General features: G+C 37.8%; 2 protein-coding genes across 6 annotated transcripts; both read right to left on the bottom strand.

The window, feature by feature from the left end:
- Positions 1-658: 658 nt before the first annotated feature.
- Positions 659-20,421, bottom strand: LOC102779927 (cytochrome P450 2J2-like). 5 transcript variants are annotated; one of them, XM_087836634.1, is made up of 9 exons: positions 7,759-8,809; positions 6,664-6,826; positions 6,355-6,524; positions 6,111-6,302; positions 4,697-4,873; positions 4,456-4,594; positions 3,677-3,864; positions 2,183-2,324; positions 659-2,030 (listed from the first exon to the last, which is right to left on the bottom strand). In XM_087836634.1, the coding sequence occupies exons 1-9, from the start codon at positions 7,957-7,959 to the stop codon at positions 1,855-1,857; spliced, it is 1,548 nt and encodes a 515-aa protein (XP_087692760.1). In that variant the 5' UTR covers positions 7,960-8,809; the 3' UTR covers positions 659-1,854. The 5 variants fall into 5 exon arrangements, with proteins under 5 accessions (XP_087692760.1, XP_087692761.1, XP_087692757.1 ...); XM_087836635.1 differs by having other exon boundaries at positions 6,111-6,271; positions 6,394-6,524; positions 6,690-6,826; XM_087836631.1 differs by having other exon boundaries at positions 6,111-6,271; positions 6,375-6,524; positions 7,759-8,461.
- LOC102791231 (cytochrome P450 2J1-like) lies at positions 10,556-24,734 on the bottom strand (the record flags this gene model as incomplete). Its single annotated transcript, XM_087835795.1, has 6 exons — positions 10,556-11,166; positions 11,269-11,410; positions 20,082-20,503; positions 21,500-21,649; positions 21,805-21,967; positions 24,534-24,734. Coding segments are annotated over 6 exons (1,254 nt in total), but the record flags the coding sequence as incomplete, so codon positions are not given.
- Positions 24,735-25,288: the final 554 nt, after the last annotated feature.

Genomic DNA, 25,288 nt, shown 5'->3' with positions numbered 1-25,288 from the left:
CCAGGGATGTGCCGGGACATGGAAAGGGACTGCAGCGGCCAAACGACACCATGTAACAGCTATTTGATCTGGTCCCAATATTGTTTCATAATAAAGATGATGGCTTACCAAAAAAAAAAATTAAAAAAAAAGATAGCTGGCCTTCAAAATAAAAGCATTTAATAAAAACATGAAATCAATAACAAGTATCTTATTACGATGATCGTAGCGTGTTTATGTGTGTGTGTGTTTCCTTGTTAACTGATGGCCCAGTGTAAAGGAAACGTTGCATGTCACATCATCACACATACAGAAATTATTAACATGTATCGCTTTAATAAGCTTTATCTAACAGTTTTTATGATTTTCCTTTATGTTATATTAATCGATCATACATCTGAAAATGATACATTCTCTGTTTGTTTCGTGTGTCACGTGTTTCCTGTACTTATTGTAATTTATTTGTCACTGATTTTTGTTTCAATCAGCAGTGAAGGATGCGAAAAAGCATTAATCAAATTAAACAACCCAGCTGATTTGTAAAGAATTCCTCTACATTATTTAACAGTTGGGGTAGGGAGATTACAAGCTGTTAGTGATAGCTGTCAGTCCAGTCATTCATTGTATTACTGCCCTCTGCCAAGGTAAAGACTAAAGTTGACACCAGTGACACAAGCTCATAATGAAAAAGGCAAGTGCATGCAGAAAATCAATTTATTTATGACATTGTGTATTTTATAACAAGCAGTGGTAAGAACAATAAAAACACTCACACCAACTGAAATAAATTATTATGGTTATTAAGATCACCCTGTCACCACCTGGTTTGCCTGCATTCCTCTGATATCCAAATAAACATAAACCTATATACTTTTCAAAATAGTTTGTGAATTTAAAAGGGCCTTCTTGTTTAGTGACATAAGATTGTTGGTAATCAACCCGCCCATTAGGTTATATCATAGAGAGTCTACTGTAGAATAACAACTGATTTCTTATGTTCTTTTAAAGAAATTGGGAAAGTCAAGATGAGGATTACCATGTTTAGCAGAACACCTTCAAAATACCATCAAAGCAAACAGATTTTTTTTTACTATTCTGATATATTTCCAGAATCTTAAAATACTTTAAACACATCATTGACGAGTGTTAGCTTCATTAACCAGGAGGTCACTGTTTCATGAGGGTCCGTCAGTGCCAACAAAACTGACTAACCACAGCGAGTGGTTTTGTGCAACACAAAGACAGAATCTAAGAGTAATCATCAAGCACAGTGGTGCAAAATTATAGAGTTGCATTCCTGCCTCAAGCACTGATCAACTTCAAAACACTGAATCAAATAAGCATTGTTTCATAGAGTACTTAAAGATTATGTGAATCATCTTTTGGATAATTGAACTGAAATAGGTTATTGATCCTAAACATACAAGCAAATTCAACAAGATATGGTGGGCTTTTGTTTTCAATGTAGACACTGACTCAAGTGTAGATTAAACTTAGTAAATTAAAGTTTGAATCCTATGTAAATATGTCTGCAGTACTACTCTTAAATGTTAAAAACAGAATACTGTTTTTTTTGTCCTGCTGTATTTATCTTATTGTCAAAACTTTACTGAAGTCCTTGTAAATGTTTGCTTATGACAGCGATTATCATGCATATGCAGTGGAATGTGATCTCTTAAAAAGTTGTAATTTAATATTGTAAACCTTTATACTTTTATTTGTTGAATACAGTGGATGGAATGGTTCTTTTAAAAGGTCTCCATGGTGAGAAGAATTTAGCAGGTATAGATAATGCTTCATATGATAAATATGATGGAGGACATTGATTCATCAAACTGAGTATCAGACAATTTCAGTTTTGTCATAGTTGATGGTTTAACGCGGTACAGCACAGAGGCGGTAAGGTTTGGGGCAGCGTGCGCCTCCCAACTGGAACTCCAGACTGGGCTGCTCTCCAGCAGGTGGCGAAAGAGAAAACCTCTGAAGGAGGGAGGTGAAAAACAAAAACAACTCCATCCTGGCCAGCTGTTCTCCAAGACACATACGCTTGCCTGAGAATAAACAATAAGACATGAGTTTTATTCAAAAAATTTACAAGATATTCACTATATCATAGAGTTTACTACACTTCTGCAACAAACCAAGGATGCATGCCATTTTGTCTTGGCTAAAACAGTACAAGAGGCTTTAATGTACAACAAACCTGCAGAAAATGGAAGGAAAGCATCTCTCTTGCGAAATTTACCATCCTTGTCCAGAAAGTGTTGCGGGTTGAAAGAGTGTGGAGTTTCCCACACTGACTCATCATGTAGGACTGAGTCCAGGGTAGCCACGATCATGGTACCCTGCACAAAAAATACTATAAAAATAACCAAAATACTAAAATTGAAAGAAATAAAAAAAATTAAAAATTGTTATTCAAGTATATTGGTTTAATTTGCCATATAACAGAAGGTGAGCTGATGGAAAAAGGCAACGTGACAGTGTCAAAATGTCCAAAAGAGCTTTTTAGTATGCAATTGTGTCAAACTACAAAGTGTATAATGCCTGTTAATTAAGAACCAGGGACAAGTGCAATGGTTGTTTTAGATGTTTTAACCTTTAATCGTAGGTGTTAAAAAATGTATCTGTTTTCTCAAAATTTCACATTTTTACAAGTGTATATTCTTGTGTCTATTCACATTAATTTCTCACTTTCAGTTATTGTTTTGAGTTAATATGAGAACAGTAATGAAGTTGACCTTTTTATTTGATTTGAAGTTGCATTTTCATTACATACAGTATTTCAGAGAAACTAGAGAGAAACCATGCTAAGTCATTGCTGTTTTGATAAAATAGTGGTCGTATGATTAGACATCTACTCTACCTGTTGCAGGACAAAAGGCAGTCTATGCAGGGCCATAAGAGTATCATTATGTGTAGTCAGGAATCACTGTAATACAGAGTCCTGATGTAATACTAATGTAATCAATTAGCACAAGTGTGCCACAGAGATCTATTTTTGGACCTCATGTATTTATTTTACACATAACCACAGACTAAAAATGGACTCAGCCACTGTGTAGTTACAAAACTCTGCATTTTGATGGGTTAGTATTCTGGCTGCTGCCATGTCACTTTTTAGGAGTCAGAAGTTACCATATATTGTTGAGAAGTCTAAACAGGCACGGTACTGTGAATTATTTAAGCATTACATAAGTCATTTTAAGGACTGCATAATATCTGGATAATTTTGAGGAAGAAGAATATTTTCACCATCTTACATCACAAATACACTTTACTTTCCGGGTCCATGTAGTATAATGGAGTGGATCAATCTTGCCTAGCAAAACTTTACTTAAATTTACTTACATGCCTATCTAAATTTACCACATTCTGTTGATTCTGTTCATCTTGACGTAGTTTTTTCAGTGGGAGAAACGTTCAGATGAACAGAATCAACCTTTTGGGATTTACTTACCTGGATGATTGATCATACATCAGGAGAGTACAGTTGATAGTGAGTGTTACACTACCCACAGATATCAGAACTATTTTTATACCAGGCTTTAAATGTGCTTTTTAAAGCTGCTTCATTGGTTATTTTAAGTGTAACATCTGGATTGACTTTTCAAGTCAGCCTCAAGTTGCTAAATTGGTAGAAAAGGAATACTTTATTCTACAGCGAAACTGCCAGAAAGTATTATGGTTTGTGTACCTTTGGGATTGTGTATTTATCCACTGTAGTTTCCTTGTTTGTCATATGAAGCACATTGAGAGGAATGATGTTGGCCATTCTCTGAATCTCATGAATGACAGCATCAGTATAGGGCATGTTTTCTCGGTCACTCATAGAGGGCTGTCTGGACGAACCAACCACAGCATCAATCTCAGCTTGTACTCTCTCTGCACAGTGAAAACAGGATACAATCAGAGTCTGTATCAAGGTTATTATATTTATCTAAAAGTAAATGAAAAATTAAAATTGACTGTGAGAAACAATTTCAGGTTATTAATGTAAAAATAAAAACGTACTTAAGAAAAAACAGTTACTACCAATACTGAATTATTAACTTCAGATCAAACATAATTAGAAACATAAACAGGAAATATATTTTCAGTCTTAGTATTTGCGAATTTGTTAATATTTGTCAACGCAACAAGCTACGAAACATTCAAACATATGTTTATTGAAAGGTGGAAAGTCTATATGAATGTCAATCGGCTATCTTCGCATATTGATTTTATATTGTCAGCTTCATGACCACATATGTGGTCTTCCTGTTTTCTGCTAAATAATGCCAGGATCTACTCTGGAAACTAACTGAATCCCAACTAGAAATCAAAACATGCTAAAAAATGCCCCCAAAATGATGAGACTATCATAAACTCTGTTTTGTGTATTATGTGGATGACTAACACAACCTGCATGCTTTTTCTCACAGTACAAGACCGACGTGACAAAATACACAGTACTGTTGGGTATTACACACGCACCTTGTATATCAGGGTAGTAGATCATGTAAAGCAACCCCCAACGTAAAGTAGTGGTAGTAGTTTCAGTTCCAGCAAAAAACAGGTCCATGGTGCAAGCGTGTAAGTTACTGAGAGAAAAACTTGAATCTTTGCCCTCGTTCTATCAACGGTCCAAACAACAGAAATTAAAATATCTTATATTTCAGGTTGCATTACAACACCAAAATGAACAAACATGATGGAGATCAAACACAACACTCACCTTTGCCATTTCTATAAGAAAGGCATCAATATAGTCTCTTGGTGACGCTGGGTCAAGGGTTTCTTTGTGTTCTCTGATCCTGATTTCTATAAAGTCCCTTACCTCCTGTGTCAGAGTGAACATTGTCTTATGAGGTCCAGGTAGCCACTTCATCAGCCAGGGAATTATGTTGTACATCTACAGAACAGGAAGCCAGATGAAACCATCTTTTCATGACTGGACATATCATGCTGTGCATTCAAAGAATTCTGAATTGAAATCTAACACACTTCTAACAGGAATTCCACAATGGCAAAGCTGATGGTAGAAATATAATTACCAAGAGAAAAATATTTGAGGGCAATGTCAGCAAACATTTTTTTGGTTTTTTGTTTTAATGAGAGAGATCAAGTTCATATTCCCCAGTGTTCACTGAAATTTAAGTTGATTTAGATAATGCTTCAAAATGAGGAGTTGTCATATAGATTAGAAGTTTCAAGACACGCATCAAAAAGCACTTGAAGACACTTGGCTCCACATATTACCCGTTATAAGCTGATTGTTATAAAAAAAAAAATCTACTTAGGTACAAATACTACTTGTGAACACACGTATACAAATATAATGTCTATTGGGATCAAGGATCCTTTATTGTTATTCATCATGAAGAAAATGTGATAGAAAGAGATGCAGTTACTCAGGTCTCATCTCAGTACTAGTAACATTTAAAAATAATAGACAGACATTCAGAGATTTCTCCAGATACAGACGGACAAACTGGTGGTAGCTAACCAACTGCACATTGTAGTGGAAGACAAGCAGAAGCATATATATGTCTGTAAAAATTCCCCCCACCCCTACAGGTGGTCTGTCCTTCAAGCTCGGTCCTCTACCAGAGACCTGGGAGTTTTGAGGGTCCTGCGCAGTATCTTAGCTGTTCCTACTACTGCGCTCTTCTGGACAGAGATCTCTGATGTTGTTCCTGGGATCTGCTGGAGCCATTCGCCTAGTTTGGGAGCACCTAGTGCTCTGATTACCACTGGGATCACCGTTACTTCTGCAGCTTCTTGTGTTATTTCTTCCTGATGTTGCTGTCATTCGGTATCACTATGTCTATCACTACGGCCGTCTGCTGCTTCTGCTTGTCTTCCACTACAATGTCCGGTTGGTTAGCTACCACCAGTTTGTCTGTCTGTATCTGGAGAAATCTCTAAATGTCTGACATTTTATTTATATCTGCGGGCTTTGCATCTGCCAGGACTTGGCTTCCTCCTCTCTGCCCTTTGGTGTGTTTTAAATCAGTCTTTGTTTTTGCTCCTTGTCATTAGAAACCCTGTAGGGAGACTGTGGTTGCTTAAATGTGACTTTTGCATTATATATAAATTGTGATGTAATATGATTACTGGATAATGTAGGATGGTGGAAGGAGATTCACCTGTATCGATATGCTTCCCTGTAAGCGCAAAATTTCATTGAAATTATGAAGAATAGACTGGTACTGCCGGTCAGTGTACTCAAATCGACTCCCAAAGACCAAACAGCAGATGATATTCGACACAGCATTATTTATCAGTAGCTGGACATTAAAGGGCTTTCCTGCAAATAAAGACAGAAAATATGGGGACAAGTACCCAGTGTCATAACAAAGCAAGCCCACTCCATTGAATGGTGCCAATCATGTCACCAAGATGTTTTTTGCCTTGGTGTTCTGAGAAAGCCTCTGAGAGATACTGGCACTCCTGCTGGATGTATAACTCCAGAGCCTTCCTGCCCAGACCAAAGTTTCTGAGTGTATGAAGAGCAAATCTCCTCTGTTGCTTCCATGGATAACCATTTGAACCCACAAGACCTTTGAACACACAAATACACAATAATAGATTGAATAAGAAACACTACCTTACACCCCTGATTTGGTGCCTCAATTATGCTGTTCATTGTATTAAACACTAACTATATATATTTTTTAATGAAAAAGAGAAAAACAGAACCTTCATTCCCAAATAAATCTTCAAACACTGGTACGGTGGGTCGATCTATGAAGTCGTCTCCTTGCTGGACCAGGGCTTCTTTCACAAACTTGTAGCTATTAATGACCACGGTTCTTCCACCAAAGATTCTGATGGTGAAAATGTTTCCATATTTCTTTGCAAACTGAACAAAGACAGCAGGCAGATGTTGTGGTTCAACAGTACTCAGAGAATTAATACTGCTTCTACATCCTTACTGCAGATACTATAAGATTGCAGCAATGTTGCCTCATTAATATTATATCTCTTAACAAGAACCCAAACTGCAAACACATGAGAAAATATTTAAAAAGAGAATTTAAGTAACCGAAAATGCAGCTCTGACTGAACCCTCTTGATGTGGTCTCCATAAACCAAACTCAAACAACAAACCTTCTCTCTTGTGTGAATAAAGGCAACTGCAGATAAAGTTCACTGAGTTAATGATTGCCAGAGTTTTAAATGGTAACTTCTCTGAACTTGTCCTTGGTACTTTAAAAGGTGAAGGCCCTTTTACTAACTATTACACATTTTCTTCCACTGAGGATAAGTAATGGCCATTGAAAAAAGATGCTCCTTTAATTCTTGGATATTTTATTATTAACTCTTCAGAGGAGGTTATGTTTTTGGTAGCATTTATATCCATGCATGCCAGCATTTTGTTTGTAAACATGACAGCTCAATTATAACATTTATTGTTATTTATTGTTTTTGTTGCTATGCAAATGCATTTGCATTTAAATATCTTGTCAAATTTGACCTCGAATGTCATTTTTTCATTTCGCATCTGCCTTTTTGCAGGTTGACCCCACAATGTGTTAAATTTTTATAGAAAGTTTTATTGAGAGAAAGAGAAAATTAGCTAGAAATATATTGTAGTATTATATTGTAAAATAAGCACAAGTTATACTATTATCTATTACCTACTCCTATATAACATTTTTGTAATTAAAGTAAAGCTACCCTTATCCAATTTTTACTGCAGTACTAACATCTTAAAGTACTTTTAAGGAAAAAAGAAAGAAAAGAAAGATATTAAAATTAAAACACTATTCCCTTAATATTAAACATGTGTACCTCTCTGAACTGCAGGTGTATTCTGTCAGGCCTGATGCGATGAATGTCACCGAGAAACGGGAGAGCCCACGGTCCAGGTGGGAAGTTTTTCGGCACTCTGTACTTCCAAATATCAGACAACAGCAGGAAAACACAGAGAAATATTAAAATGCTCCTTCCATCTATCCACTCAAAGCCAAGAACACTGTATAATGTCTCCATTGAAAGTTCTTAATGTCGCATGCTGGATTACTGCAGGGTTTTAACTGTGATGCTACCACGAAACAAAGTGCGATCAGATAAATGGGTGGACTTCCTTAAAACACAAAGGTGAAGCTAAGACTAGCCTTCAAAATAAAAGCTGATAATGGTGGTGTTATTTTCAGTTTTTTTACACATAGGACATTATTACATGCAAAAAGGCTACACATAAAATTATGTATGAAGTACTGATTACTGTCTCAGTAATAACGGTGATTGACATTGTGAGGGAAAAACAATTATTTCCTGCGTAAAACAAAGAATAACCCACCAGCACAGCCAACCCACCTCCTAAAGAAACGCGAACAAAGACATGTATATGTAGATATGTAAACAGTGTCCAGTAACTTTATACCATTTCATAATGATGGAGAGGCCAAACTATTGAGTGCTGCATTATTAACTGGCTGAATAAAACAATGATATAGCTTCCAAGCAAGCCTGAATACGAACTACCAAGCTAACAATTACGCATGTTTAATTCTAAAAAAACATGGTTGACTCATGTAAGTAGAACACGAGGAAAGAAAAAAAGAAGTCTGGTTGCAAATTTTGAAGCCAATATGATAACCTTATTACACCAACGATGTGGAGGTCTAGCTTTTTAGATCCAATCTGGTCTTTAAGTCTGACTTCATTAGCCGTTTCCGGGCCCAAACTCCGCTTCAGGTCCCAAAATCAAACAAACACTGTGGCATTACATTACTGCGGAGTTACAAACTGTCTAAATTCTTTCATCTTTAATCAGTGTGGCTGCTCTAACAGGTAACAATTAAGTTTAACATCCAGGCATCCATGAAAACAGGATTAATAAAATTTATGGAGTTAGCAGGGAGTTAGCTCGCTAGTTTCCACCTAAACATAATATACCAGGTTCTGACAGGGATTTCTGAAAAGAATTAAGATATACAGCTCTGCTATCACTGCGAACATTGAGGAAGACAGCAAGCTAAACAGTAGTGATGTTTGTAGGGTTACTGAAGTTAGACTAGCTGGTATATAATGATGTGCTACGTGATCGCTAGTGACACGCTTGTGTTAGCATAATAGACTTTGACAGTTTTGAGGGAGAGTGAGTCCAAAAGTCCGCAAAACTACAGATATCAAAGCAACTGCAGAGCGAAAACAATTAATCCTCCTGACAACTTTGTGGGGTTTACTGCCAGGGGTATGCTACTATATCCATTAAGGAAGGGTTTTTCTCAGCCTTCGTCAACGGAGACGGGCAAAAAGAGTCCCAGGTCCACTCTCAGCCAGGCCAAGTTTGTTTACTATATTGGTTAAAGATGGGTGATGCATCACCTTCTGACAGCGAAGATGGGCAGATAGCCTCCCAGGTGCATCTTAGCAGGGCTGAGTTTATTTAACCCTTTCTTTGGACTTATCACCATTGGCCATAACACAATCAAAGGTTACTTATTGATCCTAATTACTACATTTGAGACAGTATGTCCTCATACAACAAGTGGCACACACTTCATTAATGTAATTGTAGATAATATTTCACCTAAATATGTGGGTCATGTGATTTAAACATGTAGGTTAGATGCTTATCACAATGATTCTGTTATATAAAACACTCCAGTGTAGGTATATATATAGTGTACACGAGTATATATGATTACATAGTATATATGTGAATATATATGTCATAAATTGTGGAATTCTTTTTTCTGGCAGCCACATTTTGGACCAGCTGTAGTTTGTGTTTGGTTCATGCAAATGTATAACAAATTGCATTGATCAAGCAAAGAGGAATTATAAGCATGGCATGGCACGGCACATAGCTAGATTCCTTTGGATCAAACTGAGCTAAACTTAATAAGTCGCCTAAGCCTGATAGAGCAAGATTGGACTAAATTGACAGTGATGCTTATTTATGCTGAGGTTTTTACAATATTGGCCCAGATTTATAAGCAAGGAGCCCAGCTATATATGAATAAGGTCAGTGTGCCATAGTCTACTTTACTTACATGAAGTAATTGTGCTCTTGTGATGTCACCAATGTCAGAAGGATTTAAGCACCTGGCAACCTAGAAGTGCTCCAGTTTCTGTGACCAGTTTATCCATTTCCTGCAAAGTTGACAGTAGTGCAGGATCCTCCAGACCAAGCACCTTTCTGGACAGCTTTTGCAAGAGGATCTTAACAAAGAGGACAACAGAACTCCAGATTCTTAAAGGAGAGTTCAAGTATTGTAAATTGAACTAAAAGAGAAACAATAACCCAGAGGTACAGAGGTTTGGATGCCCAGTTGCAGCCCAAACACTCTCCCCACAACAAGGAAGTCATGATCCAAATCAAGTCCTTCATACCATGTATTCTATACTTTTTTGGTATTGCAACCATCATGGCACACCTCCTACTCATCTATTTTTACATTTCAAATGATTAGTTTTAGAAGTGTTTCTAAAAGTATTTCAATGCTCTCTCTACTCTTGCCACCCTAGATTTTCTCATTTTCTCTTACTTGTCGTTTTCTATCTCTAACTTCAAACACACTTCAGGTAAAACAAAAACCTTTGACTGGGTGTTAATGGTTTAAAGAGAAATGAAAAGTCAAGCTTGAGATTTTTTTAATGGTAATTGTTCAGAATGAACGTTCATTTCAGGTAAAGTAACAATTTAGAAGAAATGATTCTGTAAGCCTTCAAATACAGTGGAAAGTTTTCTAACAGATTACTTTGATTGTCCTTAAAAGGGACAGAATCCACTTTACTTGTAAAAGCAATGAACCAGGCAGGTATCTCTGAAACCGTTAACCAGAACAGAGACTCAATCCTTTCACTTGCCTTAATGTCAGAAAAAAAAGGATAAACTAATTTTTTTTTTGGTGGTTTAACATTTTTAGTAATTTCTGTTAGAGTAGAATAGATTTATATTGTAAAAGTTAATGAAAAAGATCTACTGGACTACAAGAACAAAAACTAAACAGCATTAGATGATAAATGTAATAAAGGAGTGATTTATTTTCAGTTTGCCATAGTTGATGGTTTAACGTGGTACAGCACAGAGGCAGTAAGGTTTGGGACAGCGCATGCCTCCCAACTGGAAATCCAGACTGGGCTGCTCTCCAGCAGGTGGAGAAAGAGAAAACCTTTGGAGGAGGGAAGTAAACAACAGGAATAACTCCATCCTGGCCAGCTGTTCTCCAAGACACACACGCTTACCTGAGAATAAACAGTCATGAGTTTTATTCAAACAATTTTTTTTACTACACTTCTGCAACAAACTAAGGATGCATGCCATTTGGCTAAAAGAGTACAACAAACCTGTAGAAAATGGAAGGAAAGCATCTCTCTTATGAAATTTACCATCCTTGTCCAGAAAGTGTTGAGGATTGAAAGAGTGTGGAGTTTCCCACATTGACTCATCGTGTAGGACTGAGTCCAGGGTAGCCAGTATCATGGTACCCTGAACAAAAAACCCCAAAAACCCCACAAAATAATCTTAAGACCTGAGATACTAAAATTGGAAAACCAACAAGCAAACAAACAAACAAATCTAAATTGTTACTGAAAATTGGTTTAATTTGCCATATGACAGAATCCAAATCCAATTTATATAGCATTTAAAAAAAAAAACCCCAGAAACCTCTTGATGCATGCTCATCCAGGTAAGTAAAGATTCCTTTCATCTGGACGTAGCATTTTCAGTGGGAGAAACATTTCATCACTCATCCAAGTGACTTCTTCAGTCTCAGCTGACTGCAGGTTTCCCCAGTCTTATAAACAGTACATTTGCATAATGACTGAAACCAGCCCACTGAAGGAACAATATGCTGGGAGGCCAGTTGGGGAATGGCTGCAATCACAGCATTGTACGATGACGAAAGATGTACCCTTAGGCCCCCTCCTCGATTAAGAGGTGGTCTTTCCCTTTTCACGTAAATGGCCTCCTTGACTCCGCGTTCAAACCAGCGTTTTCGTTTAGGCAGTAGTTGTCCTTCTCTCCTGGATCGGCTGGAGCTTTCTTTTGGTGCCTTCCCATCTTTGACAAAAGTCCAGCTGGGATAACCACATTTACTCAGGGACTTCTTGATGTGATGTTCTTCTGCCTCCCTGGCCGCTGTGTCTGTGGGGATTGTGTTATGTCTCTGTGTTGTAGCGTCCTGATGACACCCAGTTTATGCTCCAGTGGATGATGAGAATCAAACCTTAAATACCAATTCATATGTGCAGGTTTACAGTACCAATCAGCTTTTAGATGTCCCCCATTACTGATGAAAATCTCACAGTCTAAGAAGGCTAACCTGCCATTTTTCATATCCTCCCTGGTGAATTTGATGTGTCGGTCCACCGAGTTAATGTGATCCGTGAATTGTGGTACGTCCTGAGATTTGATTTTCATCCAGGTGTCATCCACATATCTGAACTAATGACTTGGTGGTGTTCCAGGGTAGGATAGCAAAGCCCTCCTTTCCACTTCTTCCATGTATAAATTGGCCACGATGAGTGAAACTGGGGAACCCGTGCATACCCACGTTTCTGCCTGTAGAACTGACCCTTGTATGTGAAGTAGGCTGAATGAAGACACAGTTCCAAAAGCAAACACACTTGGTCAATGCTGGGAGTGGTTCTGTTGCTGAGGTTTGGGTCATCCTGTAATCTCTTACAAACTACCTCCAACGCTTCTGTGACTGAGATGCAAGTGAAGAGAGATGTAACATCGTACGAGACCATGGTTTCATCCGCCTCCATAATGACATCTCGATCTTCTCAACAAAATCCAAATGTAATATGGAGGACCACAAGAGCCACGCGCATCGAAATAAAAAATCCTGTGCTTAATTAATGAATTGTAGAATAAAATCTGCATTTGTAAATTCATTTTTGAATTCCAATTTAATAAACTGATTTTTAAAATGCTTTTTAAGTCTTCATTTCAAAAAACATTTTCAAATTGCACTTTAATAAACTGCATTTCAAAAACCTTTTTCGAATTGCACTTTAATAAACTTCATTTCAAAAATCTTTTTCGAATTGCACTTTAATAAACTTCATTTCAAAAACCTTTTTTGAATTGCACTTTAATAAACTGCATTTCAAAAACCTTTTTCGAATTGCACTTTAATAAACTTCATTTCAAAAACCTTTTTCGAATTGCACTTTAATAAACTTCATTTCAAAAACCTTTTTCGAATTGCACTTTAATAAACTTCATTTCAAAAATCTTTTTCGAATTGCACTTTAATAAACTTCATTTCAAAAACTTTTTTCGAATTGCACTTTAATAAACTGCATTTCAAAAACCTTTTTCGAATTGCACTTTAATAAACTGCATTTCAAAATCCACTTCCCTTTCCTGTTCGCTCAGGGATTAACATGTGGATTAGCATTTGGATTAGCAGTTGGATTAACAATTTCATTTTAAAAATCCTGCTGCTATTCAAATGAGCCACACCGTGGGATGTAAGGAGCTCTCTGATTGGTTGGTCAGACACAGGCTGTCTGCCAGCCTGGATGTTTCTAGTGCATAGCTTCGCCCTGCTAAGAAGCCTGTGTGCTTGTACAAAGGCCGTTCGGCCTCGGGATTTACTCTCGGCTCGACACGGATATGTGAAGAATGAAGGGACCCTGCAGCGAAAGGGAGAGCTCAACCTCTGGCTGAGTGCCTGTTTACAAAGTTTGACCACCTGTGAAGGTAACGTGCTAACGTTGCTAACGCTAGCATCACTGCACGTAGCCCCATTATTTTAAGGTCATCTTAGCTTATGAAAGTTTTACGTCGCAGCTGTACGAGCTAGCTACGTGTTTTGTAAGCTGCTGTGCTCTTCACAAATAAAGCTGGAAGCAGCTCAAACTATTAGAACCAGCACTGAGGCCTGTTACATTTATACAGTGTTAGAGCAACGGCTGCAGCCTACAGCCATATATATGATGAATTCATCAAATCCCAGCCTCTAACACAGTGCGCTGAATCTTAGCTTTGAATGTCCAGTATATTCTAATCAGTGCAATCTAAGCATTCACTGAACCTACAGTATCTACACCTGTGTGGCAAATGTGTGGTAAAGCTACAGATAATGAAATTTAATTATTAATACAATATACATCATGAGAAACGAAAGCTGAAATTAATTCAGTTTAGTACTTTTCTCTGTATGCTCTGTGATCATAAAGGCCTTAAATTCTGTGATATATACTGTAAATGATTTTCACAGAGGTCTTAAAGTACTTAAATCACTGCTGATAGTCTGGTTGTTTATATTTTCACATTTTTGTGTCTGTAGGGCTGTTTGATGACGATTTGGACTCCTCTGGGAGATGAGGACACACCCACACCTGTTCCATACTGCAGCCATTGATGGTGTTACGGCTCTGAGTCAGCTTTGGGCCATCAGACGCACACACTGGAAAACCAGCACGTGGACTTCATGCAGGAGAGACGGCCTCAGTGATGATGGACTCTGCATCGTCTATTTTACCTCCTAATCTCTTTCTCTTTAAAACACAATTAAAATCTTAGTGAGGAAGTCTCTAACTTGTACACATTTGTACTTTTACTTGTTTTATTAGTTATTTTTAAGAAGAGTAAAGTTATTCACAAAGTTTTTATTCTTCTGTATTTATTCTTTTGTATCATGTACCACAGTCATACTGAACTATACAGACCTGGTGAATTGGAGAAAAAAAATCATATATGAATGAATCATTCAGCTTCAGCAGTATTTCTATTCATCTTATGAATTCCAGTCTAATGTCAATTCACTGTTTGAGTTCAGTCTTGGTCTTAAACTCCAGAGAATACCACCTGGTTCAATTTTTTCATCTGATTATTGGGAAAACAGTTTTCTTCTGAGAGATGCTGCTAGAGCTGAAATAGAGCCCAAAGAAACAACAAAGTTTAGTCCCTCTGGATTTTCCATGGAAAATTGTTTTATCACTCACTCAGGTGACTTCTCCAGTGTCACGGATGAGTGATGAAAATATCTCCCACTGGAAACCATTGTGTCCAGTTAAAGTCAATCGACTTTTTCAAGGAGAGTTGTTAGATGCTGTGCTAATGAGGACAATGGGTTTTAAACTTGCAGCACAACACAAAGCTGAAATACTGGATCAACGATCAAAACAGATTGAGCAGAATTAGGTCAAAATGTAATATCCTCATATGATGACACATCACACATGATCCAGCATTGTTCTAAGAATGCAAACTTTCTTATTGGAAGTTTCCACAGCTGCCAGAAAGGGACAGATTTCTGGCTGGTCTTAATGAGTGGTCGTTGCTCTCTTGTTTTCTCTGGAATTGCTGCACGGAGGATGTAACACCCATGATAAGCACTGAGGTGTATGTCCTTGTCAGAAATGAGCAATGCTCAGCTTCCAGGTAAGGAGAAGTGGAACCAGAAGATATTCAAATGCATCTCTCCACAGCTGCTGAGGAATTCTACAAAAAACAAAGTTTGTTTAAAAACATTTGCAGGTGAATCACCACTGATTTATCAATGACATCCATTTACTCAAAAATTACTGACAAGTGGACAACTAGAATATATAGTTTATAATTTCAACATTGTACTGTAAAAAATGGAACTTTATATGACAAATGTGTGGTGCTTGTGGAATTTTTAACAAGGACCCTACAAAACTTTACAGTACTCATGCTGCCACACTTCTGATGGCTAGGTGTGCAGTTCCTGCTTTAAATGCATTCACTTTTAAGATTAAGAAATCTAAGTGATAAGAGGCCAGAAATGTTTGAACTTGCTTATGAACCTAAATCACTGAGGCCGTCTCTCCTGCATGAAGTCCACGTGCTGGTTTTCCAGTGTGTGCGTCTGATGGCCCAAAGCTGACTCAGAGCCGTAACACCATCAATGGCTGCAGTATGGAACAGGTGTGGGTGTGTCCTCATCTCCCAGAGGAGTCCAAATTGTCATCAAACAGCCCTACAGACACAAAAATGTGAAAATATAAACAACCAGACTATCAGCAGTGATTTAAGTACTTTAAGACCTCTGTGAAAATCATTTACAGTATATATCACAGAATTTAAGGCCTTTATGATCACAGAGCATACAGAGAAAAGTACTAAACTGAATTAATTTCAGCTTTCGTTTCTCATGATGTATATTGTATTAATAATTAAATTTCATTATCTGTAGCTTTACCACACATTTGCCACACAGGTGTAGATACTGTAGGTTCAGTGAATGCTTAGATTGCACTGATTAGAATATACTGGACATTCAAAGCTAAGATTCAGCGCACTGTGTTACAGGCTGGGGTTTGATGACTTCATCATATATACAACCTTTGATCATCGTTTATGTCCAGTTGAATGAATCTGTGCACTCACATATTAAATGAGCTAAAATCAGTCGTGTGATCTCCAGTCTTTATATGCTGAATGAGAGAACTGAAAGCTGTTATTTTAATCAGCCTGTTTCAGTTGTTTTAACTCACAAGTATCACAAAGTAATGTGGTAACATCTGGACTGACGAGTTTACTGTCAGCATTTTAATCGCTAGTTTAAAGGCTATAGGCTGCAGCCGTTGCTCTAACACTGTATAAATGTAACAGGCCTCAGTGCTGGTTCTAATAGTTTGAGCTGCTTCCAGCTTTATTTGTGAAGAGCACAGCAGCTTACAAAACACGTAGCTAGCTCGTACAGCTGCGACGTAAAACTTTCATAAGCTAAGATGACCTTAAAATAACGGGGCTACGTGTGGTGATGCTAGCGTTAGCCACGTTAGCACGTTACCTCCACAGGTGGTCAAACTTTGTAAACAGGCACTCAGCCAGAGGTTGAGCTCTCCCTTTCGCTGCAGGGTCCCTTCATTCTTCACATATCCGTGTCGAGCCGAGTGTAAATCCCGAGGCCGAACGGCCTTTGTACAAGCACACAGGCTTCTTAGCAGGGCGAAGCTATGAGCTAGAAACATCCAGGCTGGCAGACAGCCTGTGTCTGACCAACCAATAAGAGAGCTCCTTACATCCCACGGTGTGGCTCATTTGAATAGCAGCAGGATTTTTAAAATGAAGTTGTTAATCCAACTGCTAATCCAAATGCTAATCCACATGTTAATCCCTGAGCGAACAGGAAAGGGAAATGGATTTTGAAATGCAGTTTATTAAAGTGCAATTCGAAAAAGATTTTTGAAATGAAGTTTATTAAAGTGCAATTTGAAAAAAAAAATTTGAAATGCAGTTTGTTAAAGTGCAATTCAAAAAAGATTTTTGAAATGCAGTTTATTAAAGTGCAATTCGAAAAAGATTTTTGAAATGAAGTTTATTAAAGTGCAATTCGAAAAAGATTTTTGAAATGAAGTTTATTAAAGTGCAATTCGAAAAAGGTTTTTGAAATGCAGTTTATTAAAGTGCAATTTGAAAATGTTTTTTGAAATGAAGACTTAAAAAGCATTTTAAAAATCAGTTTATTAAATTGGAATTCAAAAATGAATTTACAAATGCAGATTTTATTCTACAATTCATTAATTAAGCACAGGATTTTTTATTTCGATGCGCGTGGCTCTTGTGGTCCTCCATAGATTTATGCCCGACAATATTTTCACGGACCGGCCTTTAAGGTGTCGCGGATAAATACAACAAAATAAAACTAGTACCGGTACCGAAAAAAAGAAGATTTATTCATAACACACGTGAAAAGACCCAGGAAAACCGAGTTAACGATAAAAACGATAACAAAATAGCGCTGAAAATCGATAAAAACCCTGAAAACCATACATTTCACACCTGAGCCTCAACTCTCGCGGCCCGGTACCAAACAACTCACGGACCGGTACCGGTCCGAGGCCCGGGGGTTGGGGACCGCTGCTGTACAAGAACAAAATAATAGATAAAACGAAGGATAAAAACATTCACATTTAAACACATAAAACATAAAAGCATAAAAAGCATATCAACTCACACCAGTCTAGACGCTATTGAATAAATGTGTTTTGAAAAGAGACTTAAACAGGAAGTGAAGATGCCTGTCTAACATTTAAAGGCAACATATTCCAAAGTTTGGGAGCCACAATTGAAAAAGCTTGTTCTCTTCTAAGTTTCAGCCTAGTTTTTGGGACAACCAAAAGCATCTGGTTGTTGAAGTACATCAGAAAGGTATGGAGGAGCAAGACCGTTTAGGCATTTCTAAGTCAAGATTAGGACTTTGAAATTCATTCTGTGATAAACAGGAAGCCAATGAAGAGGGGACAGGATAGGGAAGATATGTTTGTGCCTGTGTGTACCAGTTAAGAGACGGGCAGCAGCATTTTGAATAAGCTGAAGATGTGAGAGGGATGATTGGCTGACTCCAGCGTAAAGTGCAATGCAATAGTCAAGCCGAGTTGAGATAAAGGCATGCATTATTTTCTCCAAGTCACACCTTGACAAAACTGACTTAAGCTTTTCTATTTGCCTTAACTGGAAAAAGCTTTTTTGCAAGACAGAGCTGATTTGTTTATTACATTTAAAATCAGAGTCCATAATGACTCCCAGATTTGTGACATTCTATTTGATGTATACCCAAGCCAACCATAATTAAGTGGGGTGCATGAGGTATTATTATTATTTTTTAATCCTACAAGTGTTTATAACTTGCATAGTTCACATTTCTGTATAACTGTATATCTCAGATTTCTGTATAGTTTTTTTATTTCATATTTATATCCTGTTCATAGCTTGTACTCACTACAGCCTGTACATACTTATAGTTATAGAATATTCATAACATACTTCATACCGTGTACATTATAACATACCATAATAGACCCATTTCTGTAATATACTTACATATCTATATTATTGCTAATATATATTGTAATATATCTATATCATGGCTAAAGCACTTCTGGATGGATGCAAACTGCATTTCGTTGCCCTGTACCTGTGCATGTGCAATGACAATAAAGTTGAATTCTGTTCTATTCTATTCTATTCTATTCTATTCTATTAGGCCTGAATACAATTAACTCTTTTTTGCTTTCATTGAAGCTCAAAAGGTTGAGAGCCATCCAAGCCTTGGCAATTTAAAAGGAGTTGGAGAGAGCCTGGACTATTAGGTGCTAAAAGGTAAGTGAGGTGAGCTGATGGAAAAAGGTCATGTAACATTGTCAAAAGATCTAAAAGAGCTATTTAAAACGGAAGCGATTTTATTTGGCCCAAATCGATTTTCCAACCCTCCAGATGTTGATTTCACTGTTTTGACTTCTTATTTGAAGAGTTCAAGCACAAATCTTGGAGTAAAGATCGATTCTGCACTTACCTTTGATGACCACGTGAATGGGGTGATAAAATCAGCATTCTACCACCTCAGACGTCTATCGAAGGTCAAGCCCTTTTCTCTCCAAACGTAACTTAGAAATTGTAATTCATGCTTTTATTACTTCACGCCTGGATTACTGTAATTCCATTTTAATAGGGGTTGGGCTGGGCACTTTGTCATGCTTACAATTAGTGCATAATGCTGCGGCTCGATTTTTAACTGGTAGAGGGAAATTCAACCACATCATTCCGGTTTTGGCCTCCCTACATTGGCTTCCAATCGAATTTAGGATCCTATTTAAAGTTCATTTATTGGTTTTTCGGAATCATCAGAATCAGAATACTTCATTGATCCCTAGTGGAAATTATGTAAATCTTTTTTAAATCTTTAAATGGTTTGGCACCCATGTATTTGTCCGATTTGTTGAAGCCTTATGTTCCCACTCATTCCCTTCTGTCCCTAAGTCACGGCTGAAACTCAGAGGAGACCGGGCGTTCTCTATTGTGGCCCCGTTGCTTTGGAACAATCTTCCTCTTCATATTAGACAAGCTACATCAGTTGGTAGGATCAATTTTGCCTACCAAAACATGATTTTTTTTAATTGAAATTTGCCATTTAAATTTCTTTCCCCATTTTTTCAGTGTTTCCTGTAAAAATCTGACTTGCTACCTCTTTGTTCTAGTGTGCCTATTTTTAAGTATTTGTCAATAAATAAAATTGCATTTTAATTTCAAGTAAAAGTAATTAAAATTCAATTTTATTAAAGAGGAATTATGCCCTCAGTCATTGCTTTTGAAGACCTTTGAAGCCAGCCTCAAGTGGTTGAATTGGTAGAAAAGGAATACTTTAGTCTAAGTATTATGGATTGTGTACCTTTGGGATTGTGTATTTATCCACTGTAGTTTCATTGCTTGTCATACGAAGCACATTGAGAGGAATGATGTTGCCCATTCTCTGGATCTCATGGATGACAGCATCAGTATAGGGCATGTTTTCTCGGTCACTCACAGAGGGCTGTCTGGACGAACCAACCACAGCATCGATCTCAGCTTGAACTCTCTCTGCACAGTGAAAACAGGATACAATCAGAGTCTGTTTAAAGGTGTTGATGTAGCACGGCAGGAAGAGGTTCACCTGTATTGAAATGCTTCCCTGTAAGCGCACAACTTCTTTGAAGTTATGAAGAATGGACTGGTACTGCCGATCAGTGTACTCAAATCGATTCCCAAACACCAAACAGCAGATGATATTCGACACAGCATTATATATCAGTAGCTGGACATTAAATGGCTTTCCTGTAAATGAAGACAGAAAATATAGTGTCATGGTTGATGTGTCTGAGGAGCGGACCCAAAAGCAGATACACAACGGACAGGACTAAAATTCAACAAAAAGCGAGTCATTTAGTTTGGCTGATAACTACGACAAAAACAAAAGCACAAGTAAACAAAGGTGAAAAACTACACAATAACTTAAACTGGGGAAAAAACTAGCGCAGGACAAGGAAAAGCTCTAACTATAAACCTACAAATGAACATGAGAAACCCAAGACTAGAGAAACATGACATCCATGGAACATGACGTGAGAATAACAGGCAACCTGAAACTAAACAAAGTGAGACAGAAGACTTAAATACACAGAAGGGTAATGAGGAAAGTGGAAACACATGGGGAACACAGCTGACACAAATTAACATGACGGCACAGGGGAAGCAAAACTAAACACACTGAATATGGAAACACAAGACTTTCCAAAAAAACCCAAAAAAAACAGGAAACATGGGAAAACATAACCTGGGGCACACAAGCTTGAGATGAGTGACAGAGAGAGCGAGGGAGGAAAGATGAGAGAGGGGGGGATTTGAACACAGGGGATACAGCAAGAGGGAACGAGACATGTTGGGCTGAAGAAACATACATGGACAAACATAACAGAGAGGGGAGACATGGAACAGAACATGAGGAGGCATGTAAACAGGATGGGGAGATGAGACACCTTGCCCAGACAACATGGGAATAAATATGACAAAACATACAGCCAAAGCATAGAACTACTAAATAAGAGAAAACTAAAACTTTCCAAAACACATTGAATTCACAAAAGAACTTAGACCTCAAAATGCTGGGTCACAGACAAAGCCCCCTGACACATGGGGGACAAGTACCCATGTCGTAACAGTAGGTAAACTCTACTGAATGGTGGCAATAAGCCTCATAACTTCAGTTCTATCGCAGAGAAAGGTGGTGATCTTTGGACTCTTCGGAAAAAAGCATAGATGTTTTTTTCATGCCTTGGTGTTCTGTGAAAGCCTCTGAGAGATACTGGCACTCCTGCTGGATGTATAACTCCAGGGTCTTCTTGCCAAGACCAAAGTTTCTGAGTGTATGAAGAGCAAATCTCCTCTGCTGCTTCCATGGATAACCATTTGCTATCGCGAGACCTTTGAACACACAAATACACAATATTAGACTGAATGTAACAAACACTAGCTACATGCTTACAGCCCTGATTTGGTGTCTCAATTATGCTGTTCACTGTATTCAACACTAACTAAATGTCTTTTTTTTTCAGTGAAAAAAAAGAGAAAAACAGAACCTTCATTGCCAAATAATTCTTCAAACACTGGTATGGTGGGTCGATCTATGAAGTCGTCTCCTTGCTGGACCAGGGCTTCTTTCACAAACTTGTAGCTATTAATGACCACGGTTCTTCCACCAAAGATTCTGATGGTGAAAATGTCTCCATATTTCTTTGCAAACTGAACAAAGACAGCAGGCAGATGTTGTGGTTCAACAGTACTCAGAGAATTAATACTGCTTCTACATCCTTACTGCAGATACTATAAGATTGCAGCAATGTTGCCTCATTAATATTATATCTCTTAACAAGAACCCAAACTGCAAACACATGAGAAAATATTTAAAAAGAGAATATGAGTAACTGAAAATGCAGCTCTGACTGAACCCTCTTGATGTGGTCTCCATAAACCAAACTCAAACAACAAACCTTCTCTCTTGTGTGAATAAAGGCAACTGCAGATAAAGTTCACTGAGTTAATGATTGCCAGAGTTTTAAATGGTAACTTCTCTGAACTTGTCCTTGGTACTTTAAAAGGTGAAGGCCCTTTTACTAACTATTACACATTTTCTTCCACTGAGGATAAGTAATGGCCATTGAAAAAAGATGCTCCTTTAATTCTTGGATACTTTATTATTAACTCTTCGGAGGAGGTTATGTTTTGGTAGCATTTATATCCATGCATGCCAGCATTTTGTTTGTAAACCTAAAAGCTCAATTGTAAAATTTGTTGTTATGCAAATGCATTTGAATTTAAATATCTTGTCATATTTTGACCTCGAATGTAATTTATACATTTCATATCTGCCTTTCTTTCAGGGGGACCCCACGATGCGTCATATCTTTAAAGAAAGTTTTATCGAGAGAAAGAGAAAATTAGCTAGAAATATACTGTAGTATCATATTGTATAATAAGCTCAAGTTATTTATATTCAGTTCTTTCAGTTCTTGTTAGGAGAGACGGCATCCATCCCACTTTGGATGGAGCAGCTCTCATCCAACAGCTAGACCTCAGTGCAGCGTTCGATACTGTCGACCATAATATCCTATTAGAGCCAATAGAAAATGCTGTAGGTATTACAGGTACTGCTCTGCAGTGGTTTGTATCATATCTATCTAATAGACTCCAATTTCTGCATGTAAATGGAGAGTCCTCTTCACACACTGAGGTTAATTATGGTGTTCCACAGGGTTCAGTGCTAGGACCGATTCTGTTTACATTACACATGCTTCCCCTAGGCAGTATCATTAGAAGACATAATATACATTTTCACTGCTATGCAGATGACACCCAGCTCTATCTGTCCATGAAGCCAGATAACACACACCATTTAGTTAAACTGCAGGAATGTCTTAAAGACATAAAGAGCTGGATGGCCGCTAACTTTCTGCTTCTTAATTCAGATAAAACTGAGGTTATTGTACTCGGCCCTGAAAATCTTAGAAATATGGTATTTAACCAGATTCTTACTCTGGATGGCATTACTTTGGCCTCCAGTAATGCTGTGAGGAACCTTGGAGACATTTTTGACCAGGACATGTCCTTCAACGCACATATTAAACAAATATGTAAGACTGCTTTCTTCCATTTGCGCAACATCTCTAAAATTAGAAATATCCTGTGACGCTGAAAAACTAGTTCATGCATTTATTACTTCCAGGCTGGACTACTGCAATTCATTATTATCAGGATGTCCTAAAAACTCGCTGAAATGCCTTCAGTTAATTCAAAATGCTGCAGCAAGAGTACTGACAGGGACTAGAAAGAGAGAGCATATTTCTCCTGTTTTGGCTTCCCTTCATTGGCTTCCTGTTAAATCCAGAATTGAATTCAAAATCCTGCTCCTCACATACAAGGTCTTAAATAATCAGGCCCCATCTTATCTTAATGACCTTGTAGTACCATATCACCCTATTAGAGCACTTCGCTCTCGCACTGCAGACCTACTTGTTGTTCCTAGAGTATTTAAAAGTAGAATGGGAGGCAGAGCCTTCAGTTTTCAGGCCCCTCTTTTGTGGAACCAGCTTCCAGTTTGGATTCGGGAGACAGACACTATCTCTACTTTTAAGATTAGGCTTAAAACTTTCCTTTTTGCTAAAGCATATAGTTAGGGCTGGACCAGGTGACCCTGAATCCTCCCTTAGTTATGCTGCAATAGATGTAGGCTGCCGGGGGATTCCCATGATGCATTGAGTTTTTCCTTTCCAGTCACCTTTCTCACTCACTGTGTGTTAATAGACTTCTCTGCATCGAATCATATCTGTTATTAACTTCTGTCTCTCTTCCACAGCATGTCTTTTATCCTCTCTTCCTTCTCTCACCCCAACCGGTCCCAGTAGATGGCCCCGCCCCTCCCTGACCCTGATTCTGCTGGAGGTTTCTTGCTGTTAAAAGGGAGTTTTTCCTTCCCACTGTCGCCAAAGCGCTTGCTCATAGGGGGTCATATGATTGTTGGGTTTTTCTCTGTATCTATTATTGTATGATCTACTGTACAATATAAGGCGCCTTAAGGTGACTGTTGTTGTGATTTGGTGCTATATAAATAAAATTGAATTGAATTGATTTTACAAATCAATACCTATTAGCCATTAATATAACCATAAATATAACATTTTTGTAATTAAAGTAAAGCTACCCTTATCTGATTTTTACTCCACTAACATCTTAACGTACTTTTAAGGAACAAAGAAAGAAAATAAATATATTAAAAATAAAACACTATTCCCTAAATAGTAAACATGTGTACCTCTCTGAACTGCAGGTGTATTCTGTCAGGCCTGATGCGATGAATGTCACCGAGAAATGGGAGAGCCCATGGTCCAGGTGGGAAGTTTTTCGGCACTCTGTTCTTCCAAATATTAGACAACAGCAGGAAAACACAGAGAAATATTAAAATGCTCCTTCCATCTATCCACTCAAAGCCAAGAACACTGTATAATGTCTCTATTTAAAGTTCTTAATGTCGGATGCTGGATTACTGCAGTGTTTTAACTGTGATGCTACCAAGAAACAAAGTGCGATCAGATAAATGGGTGGATGTCCTTAAACACAAAGGTGAAGGAAAGACTCGTGTTCGCGCAGCTGGACTTCAAAATAAAAGCTGGTAATGGTGGGGTTATTTTTAGTGTTTTCAAATGCAAATGCAAAAAGGCTACACGAAGATTATGAATGAGTTTCCTTTTTAAATTCCTCTAAGAGACCTTGGATTGGTCATGGAATTGTTTGAACTAGTGTTGGATGTGGACCCAGTAAAAGACCTTTCCCAGTGAGACACAACCGTTGAATGCTGGGATGTTCCTACAATATTTATGTTAAGACTGTTGCACCCATGTAATGTTTAAATGGCAGCTTGGTGATTTTTAGCCCTTGTTGTTGTTTTTTAAGGCCCAGGCTTGTTTTTATTGTAAATAAATGAAATGTTCTTGATCACCACACTGCGGGTTCTGAACTCCTTGGTTATCATTCTATTTTTTAGCTGCTCTCCAACCAATGGAAAGAATT

The sequence above is a fragment of the Neolamprologus brichardi genome, chromosome 23, assembly GCF_056152115.1.
Source record: "Neolamprologus brichardi isolate AB-2024 chromosome 23, ASM5615211v1, whole genome shotgun sequence".
Taxonomy (NCBI): Eukaryota; Metazoa; Chordata; class Actinopteri; order Cichliformes; family Cichlidae; genus Neolamprologus; species Neolamprologus brichardi.
The sequence above is the reverse complement of the archived record's forward strand: the minus strand, read 5'-3'. Positions and strand labels throughout refer to the sequence as shown.

Excerpts from the sequence above, each read along its gene's own strand:
- LOC102779927 (XM_087836634.1), bottom strand. The coding sequence starts at position 7,959 with ATGGAGACATTATACAGTGTTCTTGGCTTTGAGTGGATAGATGGAAGG. Across the intron at positions 4,874-6,110 it reads AGGGAAGCATATCGATACAG|ATGTACAACATAATTCCCTG; the intron begins GTGAATCTCCTT and ends CCTGTTCTGTAG. Across the intron at positions 2,031-2,182 it reads TTTCCTTCCATTTTCTGCAG|GCAAGCGTATGTGTCTTGGA; the intron begins GTTTGTTGTACA and ends GTTTATTCTCAG.